Source organism: Phalacrocorax carbo, chromosome 18 (genome assembly GCF_963921805.1).
Source record: "Phalacrocorax carbo chromosome 18, bPhaCar2.1, whole genome shotgun sequence".
Taxonomy (NCBI): domain Eukaryota; kingdom Metazoa; phylum Chordata; class Aves; order Suliformes; family Phalacrocoracidae; genus Phalacrocorax; species Phalacrocorax carbo.
Genome location: NC_087530.1, coordinates 2,252,677 through 2,265,218, shown reverse-complemented (window position 1 = coordinate 2,265,218; position 12,542 = coordinate 2,252,677). Strand labels below are relative to the sequence as shown.

The 12,542-nt window shown below is 38.2% G+C and overlaps 1 protein-coding gene and 1 non-coding gene across 4 annotated transcripts in view; both read right to left on the bottom strand.

Moving 5' to 3' along the window:
* Positions 1-12,542, bottom strand: part of RC3H2 (ring finger and CCCH-type domains 2) — a 30,724-nt gene that overhangs the window by 10,691 nt on the left and 7,491 nt on the right. For all 3 annotated transcript variants that reach the window (XM_064469083.1, XM_064469085.1, XM_064469084.1), the window contains exons 2-14: positions 11,306-11,602; positions 9,897-10,014; positions 9,223-9,456; positions 8,114-8,289; positions 6,630-6,830; positions 6,097-6,229; positions 5,728-5,846; positions 5,272-5,384; positions 4,354-4,662; positions 3,406-3,620; positions 1,994-2,421; positions 1,405-1,575; positions 139-294 (exon numbers count right to left, since the gene is read on the bottom strand). In XM_064469083.1, coding sequence (XP_064325153.1) covers positions 139-294; positions 1,405-1,575; positions 1,994-2,421; positions 3,406-3,620; positions 4,354-4,662; positions 5,272-5,384; positions 5,728-5,846; positions 6,097-6,229; positions 6,630-6,830; positions 8,114-8,289; positions 9,223-9,456; positions 9,897-10,014; positions 11,306-11,536 — 2,604 coding nt within the window. In that variant the 5' untranslated portion in view covers positions 11,537-11,602. The remainder of the gene's footprint in view (positions 1-138; positions 295-1,404; positions 1,576-1,993; positions 2,422-3,405; positions 3,621-4,353; positions 4,663-5,271; positions 5,385-5,727; positions 5,847-6,096; positions 6,230-6,629; positions 6,831-8,113; positions 8,290-9,222; positions 9,457-9,896; positions 10,015-11,305; positions 11,603-12,542) is intronic.
* Positions 6,323-6,431, bottom strand: LOC135316261 (small nucleolar RNA SNORD90). Its single transcript, XR_010375684.1, has one exon. It is a non-coding gene; the product is annotated as a small nucleolar RNA SNORD90 (small nucleolar RNA).

Genomic DNA, 12,542 nt, shown 5'->3' with positions numbered 1-12,542 from the left:
CAATATTCCAAACAACTTTAAAATACTAAGAATAGAAGCTATCAACTTAAAAAATAAAAGGCTTGGTTAACCAAACAGAAGACGCTTCAGCACGTAAGTATCATTACACTAATGAGATAACATGCAGAAAACCCCTACCATTAACACGGCATTTGAATTGGCAATCACATCCTTGGGCTCTGAGTCGATAGCATTTATACAAGAGCCAATAGTGCCACAAGACCACGGTGAATAGTGAGAGAGATGGTCTTCCTCAAATTTAGTTCCACTCAAATCACTGACACTCTCTGAGAACTACGGAAAAGGGAATAAATAAGCAGTGAATAATAAAAACAGGGAATTTGGTATTAAAATAAGACATACATTTACTGCTATTTAATTAAATTATCTCAAAAGTCAATCAAGGAGTTCTAGCCATATTCAAGACTTGACTCAGGGAAAACAACCCGTTCAGTCAAATTTTAAACCAGTTCAGCTGACAGCTGTCAAAGAAGGGCAAGCTTTGCCACTACAAACAACTGCCTGGTCTGCCAAGATCAGAGACTGAAACCAGCATCACTATGTTAGTGGCAGATTTCTTCAGGCAAATACCTACGGTAATTAAATTGAGAGGAAGCCATACATTTTCCTTTAATATATGAGCCATTGGCAGATAGAAGTATGACTTAGAACCCTCCAAACTGGATGAAAAGGCTAAATCCTGATCTATCTTGAATGCACCTGTAAGGGACTTCAAGCACCTTACAGGACCTTTTCTGAATAAGCACAGTCTAACACCTCAAATGTCATCAGTGGAACTGTCAAACCACAGCAAAGAGTGGTTGGCACAGTGCTTCTCAAACTAGTTTCTTAGACGCATTTAGTTTACATATACAGAAAATAAATATCACAAGATTTTTTTTCCTTCAAAAGCACACTGTTTGTTGAGTTTCCATTCTTGTTTACAGAACTCATTATCTATGTACAAAATGTTCTACCAATGCCTCTTGCCACTTCTAAGGGATATGTATTCTCTGGGACTTGACAAGCATTTGCAGCTTCATTCAGTCTACTTGTCATGTTATAATGATGTTTGGGGTATAAAAGGGAAGATTCTTCTTAATGGAAAACAACTGTTCTTCCCTATACAAAAACCCGGAGGTTCACAAAGCTTGTTCCATAAAATTACATTTCCTTTAGTCAGGGGTAAATTGAATCACTTCACTTCTTGACTCTTTTTCAGCAATCATATTTAGCATCATCTTAATATCAAACTGAATGCATTTGTTATTATATATTGCTTTCCTTTTGCTAGAAGATGAATGTTATGAACAATAGATGGCAGGTAGAAAATCTTTACTAGAAATATTAAATGGCATCTTACAGAAACAGGAGGGAAAATAAATAAGCTCTTTGGCTTCCCACCTCTGTGCTGAAATCTACACTGAAGAGAGGAGAAGGTGGCGTTGGAGATGGTGTTGCCATAGGAAGGGTTGACGATACCAGAGGAGTCTTCTGTGTGTGGTACTGTGCCCATTGCTCCGGCTTCCGTCTTAATTGCTCATCATACCCAGTCTTCAAATGACCACAAGGCTCCTAGCAATAATAAATATAGGACTATATATCCTATCATTCTCTAACCAGAAGGTAAATACCTGCAGGGGATGCACCTGGACCCCAAAATTCCCTTGGGTCTGTAAGCTTCCATTGATATTCCTAGAAGAGTTTCACAAGGACTTGGAGGAGAACCTGGCCCACGTATGGCAGCTCAAATCTTAAGTAATTAATTCAAGCAACATGCATGGGAATTAAAGAGGCAGAGGGGCTCTGGTCCTAATCCAGATTAGAGTGGTCTGTTCTACAAGGCCATTTGATTAAGGTTAAAACAAAGAACTTTGTCCAGGTCACATCTCCTGATCGCTGTAATCCCAAATAAACAGAAGAGGTCTATGCTAACTATTTACCAACTTTTCAGAATCAAGATGACACGACTCCCTTTCTGGCTCTCACTTACCCTTGGTAAAGGCACAGTCCTCTGTTCATTTGGAGGTTGACAAGCCACAGAGTAATACCCATCCAAAGAGTTGTATCTCTCACGTAATGATGTCTGATAGACAGATGAGTGCATCACATCCATGGGAGGTAAAGAATTGCTCCTAATAATATCATCTCGTGGGTACATCTGTGGGCGCCAGATGCGCCTGCTGTCATAAACTGGAGCATACATTCCAGAAGGGACAGGAGGAACTGGTCCATACGGCTGCGGAGGAGGAGGTTGGTAAGGAGAATTCAGTCGATCTCGAGGGGGAAATGTACTGTAATGATCGGCATATGGCACGGAAGCAGGTGGGAGGGAAGATTCTGGAACGTTATTGGACCTCACAAAGCGAGGAACACAGGGAGCCACACCAGCTGGTACTGTTGGAGGTGGTGGATAATATCCTTAAAAATTGGAAAAAGGCATATTTAATGTAAAATTCTGGGTCATTTGTGGTTACACCTTCTAAAACTGTAAATAGTGTTCATAAGTACCTTTAGAGAATGAAGACTCACACTCTACAAACCCGTTACTGACCCTATCATATTTCTGTGGAATATAATTTCATGTATGACAACCATATTTGCAGATGTCGGGCTGGCCCTTTACCACCTTGACCCAATTTGGAAAATGGAGTTTCTCTGCCATTGCTCCTATGTACTGTGGTATAACTATGTAACTGAAAAGACAGCATCTTAAGCACTTCTTTACATAGGAAGTTAAAATAGTTATCTCTGAAATAAAAAGCTATATTGCTTAAAGAAAAAAAAAAAAGTAATTCCAAAGGTCCATAAACAACCATTTCACACTTTGCTTATTCTTTCCTTTTTTTTTTTTTGGAGAGGATTGTTTGAACACCTCTGCCTGTTGTTTTCAGAGCTTGTGAATGACCTGATGCTGTAACACTGAATTGCTTGCTTGAACACAGACATGCACACTGCAACCTAAAAAGATGACTGAAACCTTTCAAAAACATTTGAGCAAGCACAAAGATGTACAAGTCACACAGTAGAAGCATGCTATGCCTCTGGGTCTGAATCCTGTCTATGGATACCCTCACGGGTCAGCAAGCCTAAATAAATGCAATTAAATGCTAACAAAGGAAAAGTAGATGGAAGACCTTGAGGTTCAAGTTTTTCTGGGTGCTGAGGTACAAGCTGTGTAACATACAGCACACAAAGACAAGAACCACCAACACTGGAAGCAAACTACAGGCCCCTCCCATACTCAGCAACAGACCACATTAGTATTCCATTAAGTGAAGGTTTAGCTGATATTTAAAAAAGAACAAAAACCCACAAAACTGAGATGAAAGCTATTTCTCAGCATTCAGGCTTATCTAGAGAAAAGTTCAGAGCTGTTTTTGATTCGGTGCTCATCTCACTTACCAGTCTGTGGGTACTGTGGAACTTCATATGACAGCTGAGTCCTGGGATCTTGGAAATATTGAACGTTATCAGAATGTGGAGGGTAGACGGGTACTCTGGGAACAAACGGGCTGGATTTTGGAGGCACAGAATTAACTTCTGTTCCAATGTTAGGAGGACCAGCGGAGGTAGCTGCTGCCTGGCTTACAGGAGTTTTGGGTGGAGAACCAATTTTACTGAAAAGGATTACCAAGAAATCATTAAGCAGATCTTTACTTAGTTCAGTTAGTCATCTCTTTGTGTACGCTCCCATGTAATGTGGAAATTTGGGCCATGTCATTTTCTTTTTCATACCCTGAACTGATACTACTATTATATCTCAGACTTTCTCCTAAGATAACTCAAAAGTGGATGTAAATGTCTTGGTGTGTATCCAGGAGCTTATCAGAATACACTGACAAGCGGTATGTGAAGATAAAAGCTTTGAAAAGTTATTTGGAGACTCAGCACTTTCTGGAGAAATATCTAAAAATTTTTAAAGGAAACCCCCAAAACTAGAAGTCTTCCAGGATTAATTAAGGGACTGCGCACTACGTGCACTCTTCTTGGTTTCAGGAGATGTCAAATTTTGAGTGCAAGTTTTTTTGTTTTGTTTTTACGTAATAACCCAATAGTAAGTAAGATACCAGGCTGAGAGCAACCGAATAAAAGATAAAGGGACAGATTTACCATTTTACCTACATTGCATGGAATATTCAACAGCTAAAACAACCTATGCTGGCTCTGACAACTTGAATCCATACACTTGTTATCTGTACTGCAGTACAGGATCCTACACAGCTCTGCAGCCAGTGAGCACCAGCAACAACTGCAACCCAGGACCAGAATTCAGTCTTTATTGTTTGCCACCACAAACTCCATAATAACCTAAAACCAAAACGTTGTGCTTTATGGAAAGGAGTTACCTACTTTTCAGGTAGTGATTCTGTAGGGGATCCAGAAACATTCTGGCCGTTGGCTCCAGCCTTCCCTCCCTTCTTGGTGTTCTCCAAAGCTCTCAAGGAGGTGTCTGCACAGCGAGGGATCAACTGGGGAACACCGCTTTCTAGATTAGCTATTCCGTTAGTACTTGGCACCATCTTCCCTGTTGCTTCAGGGCTTCCTATGACAGAAATTACGTTTCCTGTTGTGGTTGAGACGGTGCTATTTACGCCAACTTTATTTAGAAGGGGGAATGTTCTCACTGTTGCACTGATTTTTTTGTTCCTCAAGCGATATCTATAAACAAACACATGTATGAACACACAAAAGACAGACGATTTAAAAAGTGCTTATTGGGCAGTTTAATATATTTATAACACTAGCAAAAGGAAGGGATTGAGAGGAACATGATAGCCAAAATTAACAAGACTTCAAACTGGTGCTGATTTTCAACAATCTGTAAATAGAACATCGATGTCTTCCTTGTAACCAAAGATCATCTCTCCTTTTAGAGGATCCACTCCTGTAGTTGTTTGAAAATGGATTTGAGTGAACACAGCTTCAAGAATGCATATGTTACGTACTATTTAAATAACTCACTTTATTCCTTAATCAATCAAAAAGTAATTAACATTCTCTCTCCTGTAGGCAGTGTAACTAGACTCAGTTTCAGGAAAGGAAATTTTACTTCATTTGGGATAAAATGAGAAATAAACCTGGAATGAGTTTACAAATATTGCTTTACTGTACCTTCAATTTCACGTAAAGAGTTGGCACTTTAAGAGATTCACAAATCCTTGCAAATGGATAAATGTATAGAAGAAACTGTTTTCAAATTCTATGGAAATTACTTGGACATAAATTGAAAAGAAGGAAAAAAAGAAAAGAAAAGTCTCCCACACTCACTTTTCGAGCTCTTCCTGAGAATGAGCAAACGTACAGTTTGTTCCTCTTGGACATCCCCCTTGCTGTCGAAGGTCTCGGCACATACTTGTTTTATATTTACTATTTGGTTGTGGCTTTGAAAAAAACAACACACAAACATTCCACTTACAATCTAATACACATTTACACAAAAATAGGCTTAAAATGCACACATGCATCCATGATATGCTTTTACATTTTGAATTGTTACTCAGAAAAGCAAGGAAATTTCTTGTTGATGAGCTGAGTACTATGCCATTGTATGGCTCTCACTCAGCTACATTCCATATTCAGAAACGTTAAGTTCTCAAAACCTCAATGTAGTAAATGAGAGTATCACCGGTTATTCCACAGAAAAGGCCGTAAGTATTTCAAATCAATAGTAATTTTTCAAATTTGTGTCTTTCAGCAAACATACGTTAAGACATACAATGTTACCTGTGGAGTTTCATGGCCTTTTCTACTGTAATTCTGAATGAAATCCACCAGCCCATGTACCACAGTCTTTACAGCGACCATTGCATTTTCCAGCTGCTCCCATGTTGGAGATGCTGCATCTAAAATTATTAAAAGCAGGCTTGTCATTCTGTCAATTATTCTAGTAGTGTCACAAATAAGAGGCAACTCTTCTAGTAATTCAAAACACCAAGTACTAGGATAGAGCTCAGAGAGCCCTGAAGAAGAGTTTATGATATACTATGTCAATCAGTGGGAATTCTGAAACCAGGAATGGAGGTTGTTGTCTTAATAATTCACTTTACTAGATACAAAATATCAACAAATGTTTTAAAAGCTTGATGTGCATACCTGGATTTGGATCTATGTTTGCCAGCAGCTCTAAATGAGGCCTCAGCCTGTTTAAGTTTGCAGGATCCCCCGTGCGCTGCAAGACAATTGTCAATTCTTGTACACTCTTTGCAAAAGATTCTGGAGATTGGAGCTGAAAACAAAGTGAGCATTAGTGTGCTGCATCTTACAACTATAAACTACTAATCTTGAAAATATTTGCATTGAACCAGTTCCTAAATGCAATAGGAAGTGTCTTCAGATGGCATATAAAGAGTATCAGTGGAGAGAAATTTAATTTCTCAGCTCAGAATCTGCCCTATGAAGCTTCATCATTAGACACAAAAAAGGGAGTTAGACTTAAACTATTGGAAAACAAAATGTCTTCCCACAAAGAATACACTACAGTCGGGAGAAAACCTTCATTCTAGTTTTGACTAATATTTGATATGACTAAAGGCAAAGTTAACTCGAGCAGTTCTTGGATTTTTATTACAACATTTAAAAGTCAAATCTAATCCTACAAAGATCTTAAAATCACCCCTTTCACGAACCTTGTCAATAATGGATTGCATGTGTGATTTATGTGCCAAGTCACCATAAAGAAGGGAAGACCATTGTTCTGGCGATATTCGAAGTCCTGCTTCCATGGCAATGTGAACAATCTGGGCATCATGTTCTCTCCGCAAAGCCTCATAACTCCGAAACTCTTCTTTAAGTTGCATCAGAGAAGAATCTTCATCCCTTTTAGTGACCTAATAAACAGCAGTAGTTAAATACTCCTCCTTTAACAAAAAAAAATCTCCCAGTCCGTCAGAAAAAAGACAGTTACACAGCACAAAAGCATTGCTTTTGTATACTCAACATATACTTAATTTTCTTCCATGTATTCATCCGCTTAGCTAGCAGTGCACAGGCAGAACAGCCAGCTCTTCAAGTTTTTAACAAGATCACAGGTGCAAAACTATACCTACTCCACTACTTCCAACTAGGAAAGTAATCAGATCTCTTAAGTCACAGATAGATAGAGTTAAATATTTACTAGTTCTACTGGTAGTTTTTGCTACCAGATATTAAAGGATGACTTAAAGAAACAGAAAGGTGTCTAGAGGTGACTTAAATAGTATAAAGGAAAAAAAAATTAAGACAGACATTTAAAGAACAGAATATTTCACTGAAAGTCCACTATAAATGTTAAGTAAAACTCTTAGGTTACAGAACACATTTGTCATAAAGAACAGCAACAGGTCTCACTATTTTAATATTTAGTGATGTTGTGATAATCATGTTTTTAACTGTGATTCAAAAATAAAAAAAGACTTATTGAATTAACTTTTTGCTCTTCTCCAGATATAAAGAGTGGGACTATTCAGTTTAAACAAGTCACACCTCTATATCAAAAATAAAGGGGCTTTTCAGTGCAAGGTGGCTAGATGCAGACAAGAGAAAAAGAAGAGAGAGTGACAGATGTGTTGGAACACAACGTGGGAGCTCAGGCTGATGGCACGCTCTGCATGTGGTGTCCCTGTCTCACGCCTGGCGCCAGAGCTAGGGAAGTTCCCAGGACTACAGTATTCCAGAAGTTTTCTTTAGAATGCTGGGATTGGATTCTAATCTTTGAGAGCACCCAGGCCAGTCTGGCCATGGCCTACTCTTATGGATCTAAATAAAGTCAGAAGTGATTATAGTCAAACATTTCCCTTCTTCCTGAAGCAGGCTAGGAGTGCCTACAGAGTCAGGTTTCATGCCTCTCTCAGAGGAGATAATTTCCAGATGATGGGCAGCAGTTAACTGTTGTAATTTCAGAATCTATTCCGGCTAATTCCACATGTGACCATTTGTTACTTTTGCAGGGAATTTTAAATGTCAAATGACTAGTTCATGACAGTTCTAGATAAAAATCTCATAGTCTACATTATTTAAATGTGTAGAAACTGAATTTATGTAACATTTTACAGGTTAAAGATACTAATCCTAGGCTGGGTTCTCTGGAGCTGCACTATCTCCCAGTAACAAACTTCAAATATTGGTATTTTACCTTAAAGCATGATGCTCTATACAGTAGCTGCACAACATGACCAATGCTTGTTTTAGAGGCCTGAGGAAATCTTGGTTCTAGCCTTTGTACAACAAAAAGTACCAGAACTTTTCTCGAGAGTGCAGAGCCATCTTCCAGTGCCAGTAATACAAGTTTCAGTGCCTCCTCTTGCATAGCTTTAACACACAAAAATAAAAGATAGGAAGTTAAATACATTGCCAGAAAACAGCAAGGCTATTATATAGTAACACTGTAAGTAGGAGCATCTGAATCATGTTGAACATATTTCCTTATTACTTTTTATTTCAATAATCATAAGAAAAACCTTTGTAAACATTAAGAACTTTGCTAGTTTAGAAGTATTTAGAAGCACCCTAAGGGAACTTAAAAAGCTAAGACTAATTTTCAGTAATAAACACATCAGTAGTGCAGTTTTTATACTTTTCTCCACTGTGCAGTCCTGTAACCTTTGTCATTTTAGACGTCTTACCAATGCTACCACAGAACTGTATAAAATAAATACAGGAACAGCACGGTAATGCTGCCATCAGTTACTGGAATCAAGAGAAGACTACCTCCAGTTTAAACACAATTTTCTTCTCATTTCTGTGCTTGCTTTAGCAACATTCTTAACTAAGAATTTGCTGTTTCTATCAAAGAGATAAACAGGATCATCATGAATTTTAAAATTAAAGTAGGCTGCAACTAAAATTAGGCTGAGCATATTTATATTTAAAGTATGAGCAAGAGAGTGTTTGCAGTTTCCTACCCAATTTTAATCACAGGCAGCAGTACAACCAGCCTGTGTTACAGCTACACTGCATTACAAACTGTGCAAAAAGCATGCTTATTTACTCTTCTTTGTCAGGAGTTTTTTAAAATACTTCCTCACAATTTTGAAGAACAGTTAATAAGGGGGAAAAAAAAAAAGCTAGCAGATTTTACTAACTTGTAGTCTTTTTTTCTTTTTCCCCCTCCCTTCTCCAGGCAAAAAGTTAAAAACCAGAAGTAATTACATCAACTGAACAGAAGAAATTTCCAAAGAATAGTTTGTGTGAAGAAAAGGTATAACTAAATACACCCTGTTGCAGACTCTACAGGTACTTTACCTGGACCTAGAAACTGGCATCCTCGTGCCCTGACAGCAGCCCAAAGATTGGCAGAAAGCTGCTGAGGATTTTGGTGCTGCAGGATCAGTTCTGTAACAGTTCTCTCTCCCAGTGATCGAGCTGCCCTCATAGCTCTAACCCGACCCTCTTCCTCTACCAGCTGACAATTCACCAGCGTTACAAGCTTCCTTTGCATTGGACGGCTCAGTGCACTCTGATTCAAGCTTGCAACACCTTCAAAGAAAGCGAGAAAAGGCAAACTATTGCTTCTGATCAGATAAATTTGAATAAGACAAAGAAAAGTATCTTATAGTATGTGTCTGTCTCTAGGACTTGGATTCTAGTCACAGTTATCTTCCCTCCTCTTCAGCAACTCTGTGTAATTCATTATCAAAAAGAACTTTAATTCTAAAGTCTTAAATTGACCTCAAACCTATCCGTTGAGGAAAGTTCAGCTTTAGCCCCAAGAAAAACTTATTAAATAAAAAAGAATATTTTGTCCACTTAAAAAAAAAAAATCAAGTGTCACTGGTGTGAATAAGCTTTTAAAGATTTAAGGGCAAATATATTAAAAAAATGAGAGGATATCCCATTGATGCCTAAAATCAGTGCTGAAAACACAGTACTATTAGATGTAAGCGACATCAAAATTCTGCTATTCAGCAGAGACTCACCTTTTCCTCCACTTAATGGCTTTAAGTAGAGTGCCAAATCCTCAACACATTTCTTTGCTACTTCATAATGTTTGTTCTCTCCTACATTACTCAACTTTACTGTCTGATGATCAGGTACCTAAGAAAATGCAAAGAGGAGGAGGGGAAAGAAGAATTATATATACACCAGGCTGACCTATCTGATGTGCCTGTGGTGGCACCAACATCACTACTATTAATTACATAACACTGCAGATGTACACTGCTTTTTAGAGAAGACAGGGCCCACCCAAGGTATGTAGAATGTAATAAGGAATAAAAGGACTCGAGGTAAGCATCAGGGTGATGAGAGACTATTCTTGTTAGTACTCAACACATTAAGAACAAAGGTAGGATAGAAAACAGCCAAGGTCTAACGAGAAGGTACTTAAAAGGCGAATGAAGAACACAAGATTGGAGAGGATGATCGGTGTACAAGATCAGCATGATTTACTACAGAGAGACAAGGGAAGCTCTAAGACAAAATTAACTGGCAAGAAAATATGAAAAAAAATAAAGTGCAAAGTTAAAAAATAATTTAAGCATAATTTGGGCATGCTGAAATCTTCAAAGAGAAGAACTACCAAACTTAACTTGGTGGAAAAAAGCCTCAAAGTAGAAGTAGCAATGTCAGACAATGAAAATAGAGGGAGTATTAGTCACAATACATTCAACTGTTTGAAAGGCATTTCAAGAAGTTCGGAGAGCAGGAAAATTAATGTTGTAAGATCAAGGCAGTGATTTGACACAAACTTCGAAATAAAAAAAAGAACATGTGAACTTGAGAAACAAAACTGCTTTGATATAGACAGCGTTATTGCCGATAGCTGTGTCAAGGCATGTGATAAAGACATCAAAAAGCAAAGTAAAAAACATCTTCTTACTGCATTGCCCAGGTGTTATAGCGAGAGTAACATGAAAAAGCATATGAATCAGCATAAGGTGAACAGACTTATTTAGTCTCCATAAAGCGCAGTGCTGATTATATAATCGCTGTTTTGCCACTGCTACGAGACAGCACAGGGAACATTCCTGGCCTGATTAGCCAGTATCTGAAAACGCAACTGAACAGCCATCATCATGCATATTTAAAAAAAAATTACACACACCGACACTTCTGAAACTTGGTTAAACAGCTAGCTACTTTCAAACACGTGACATGTAGAAACGAGATTTCTTGCCAGAGTACGATGAACGAGTGCAATCTGCAGGTTTGCTTTTCTAACGACAATTGTGACAGATAATTGTCTACTTCTAATAGGTATTCTTCTCCAGTAACAGTTCAAGAGCCTTTTTAAACCAGAATTCAGCTTACAACTAGAACATATTGCAACTGGCATGTAAATGGTAATAACATGAAGTGGCAAAACAGAAAGCTGCTTAAATCATACCTGGGCTCCAACTAACTGGAGGAGTGCAAAGTTTACAGGAAGCACATCGATGTCTGTATTGATGGCAGTCTGGTCGAAAGGACATGCCTTGCGATGAAGCTTGTTCAGGCAGGTCTTACAGACAGTGTGAGAGCAACCTAAGCTGATGGGTTTGTGCACATTCTCATCAAACTCGTTGTAGCAGATTGGGCAGGACAGAAATTCTGTCCACTGAGCTGCCTGCACAGGCATTGTGGAAGCTGGACACTTGTTTAGCAGGCTAGCAGACCATTATTTCACTGTACTATGTTTTGGCAGCTGTAAGTGAATAACAGAGTATTTAAAACATGCTTTCTGCTATTTTAGAATTATTTTTAATTAAAAAAAAACCCACCATTTCAATATTATACAAAATAAAACCAAATCCTTAGGTTGAAGTACTCAAAACAATCCAACTTTGTGTTAATTTAATAATTGTACCAAAAAAGGCTCATGAACTGAATTAATGCAGACTACCGTAAGTTCAAGTCGGACTTATTCACAATAAATGGCATTGAAGTTCTCACAGGATTAAATACATCTTTAGCGTGGGAAGAGAAAGACATTTATTGGTACAGAAAGCGTCAAGGCATGAAACACAATAACCATCTCTCACACCATCTCATCTAACCTCAAGTTTTCAAAACCCTAAAAGCACCCCCTGGTTTTAGAACGGGCCTGGGGTGGGGAGAAGACATAGTATTATTTTTTTTTGTGGGTGGAGTCAACATGCTATTTCCATTTGAAGTGAAGTAGAACAATGCCGCCCTCCTGCAAATCTCAGACTTAATCAGACACCAAACACACATAGCTTTGCTTTTTTTTTTTAAAGGCACATATTCTCTTTTGGTAAAAGACAAATCAATAAACAAAAGTTAAGAATCGTAACAAAACACTAAAAGAATGAGAGGTTAGTTTTTAGTTTTCTGATTCTCATGTTACTTCCCCCTTTTCTTCCTAGAACCCACTGGAGCACAAGGGCAGAGATTACTGTATTTGGTTTTGCTTTTCACATCTCCACCTTACACAACAGTGCAACTCTGCTCCCACGAACTCACAGCAAGAAAACCTCTGATGTGTTGAAAATCCAGGTATTTAGGACAAAACTTATGATAAGGCAAGCTATAACTTCAGTTGGCTTGCTAGGAAGTCTTTTCTCTTGCAACGTCTCACCCTGTGCAGTAGTATCATGCAAATCGTCTGCATAAATGTATTCCAA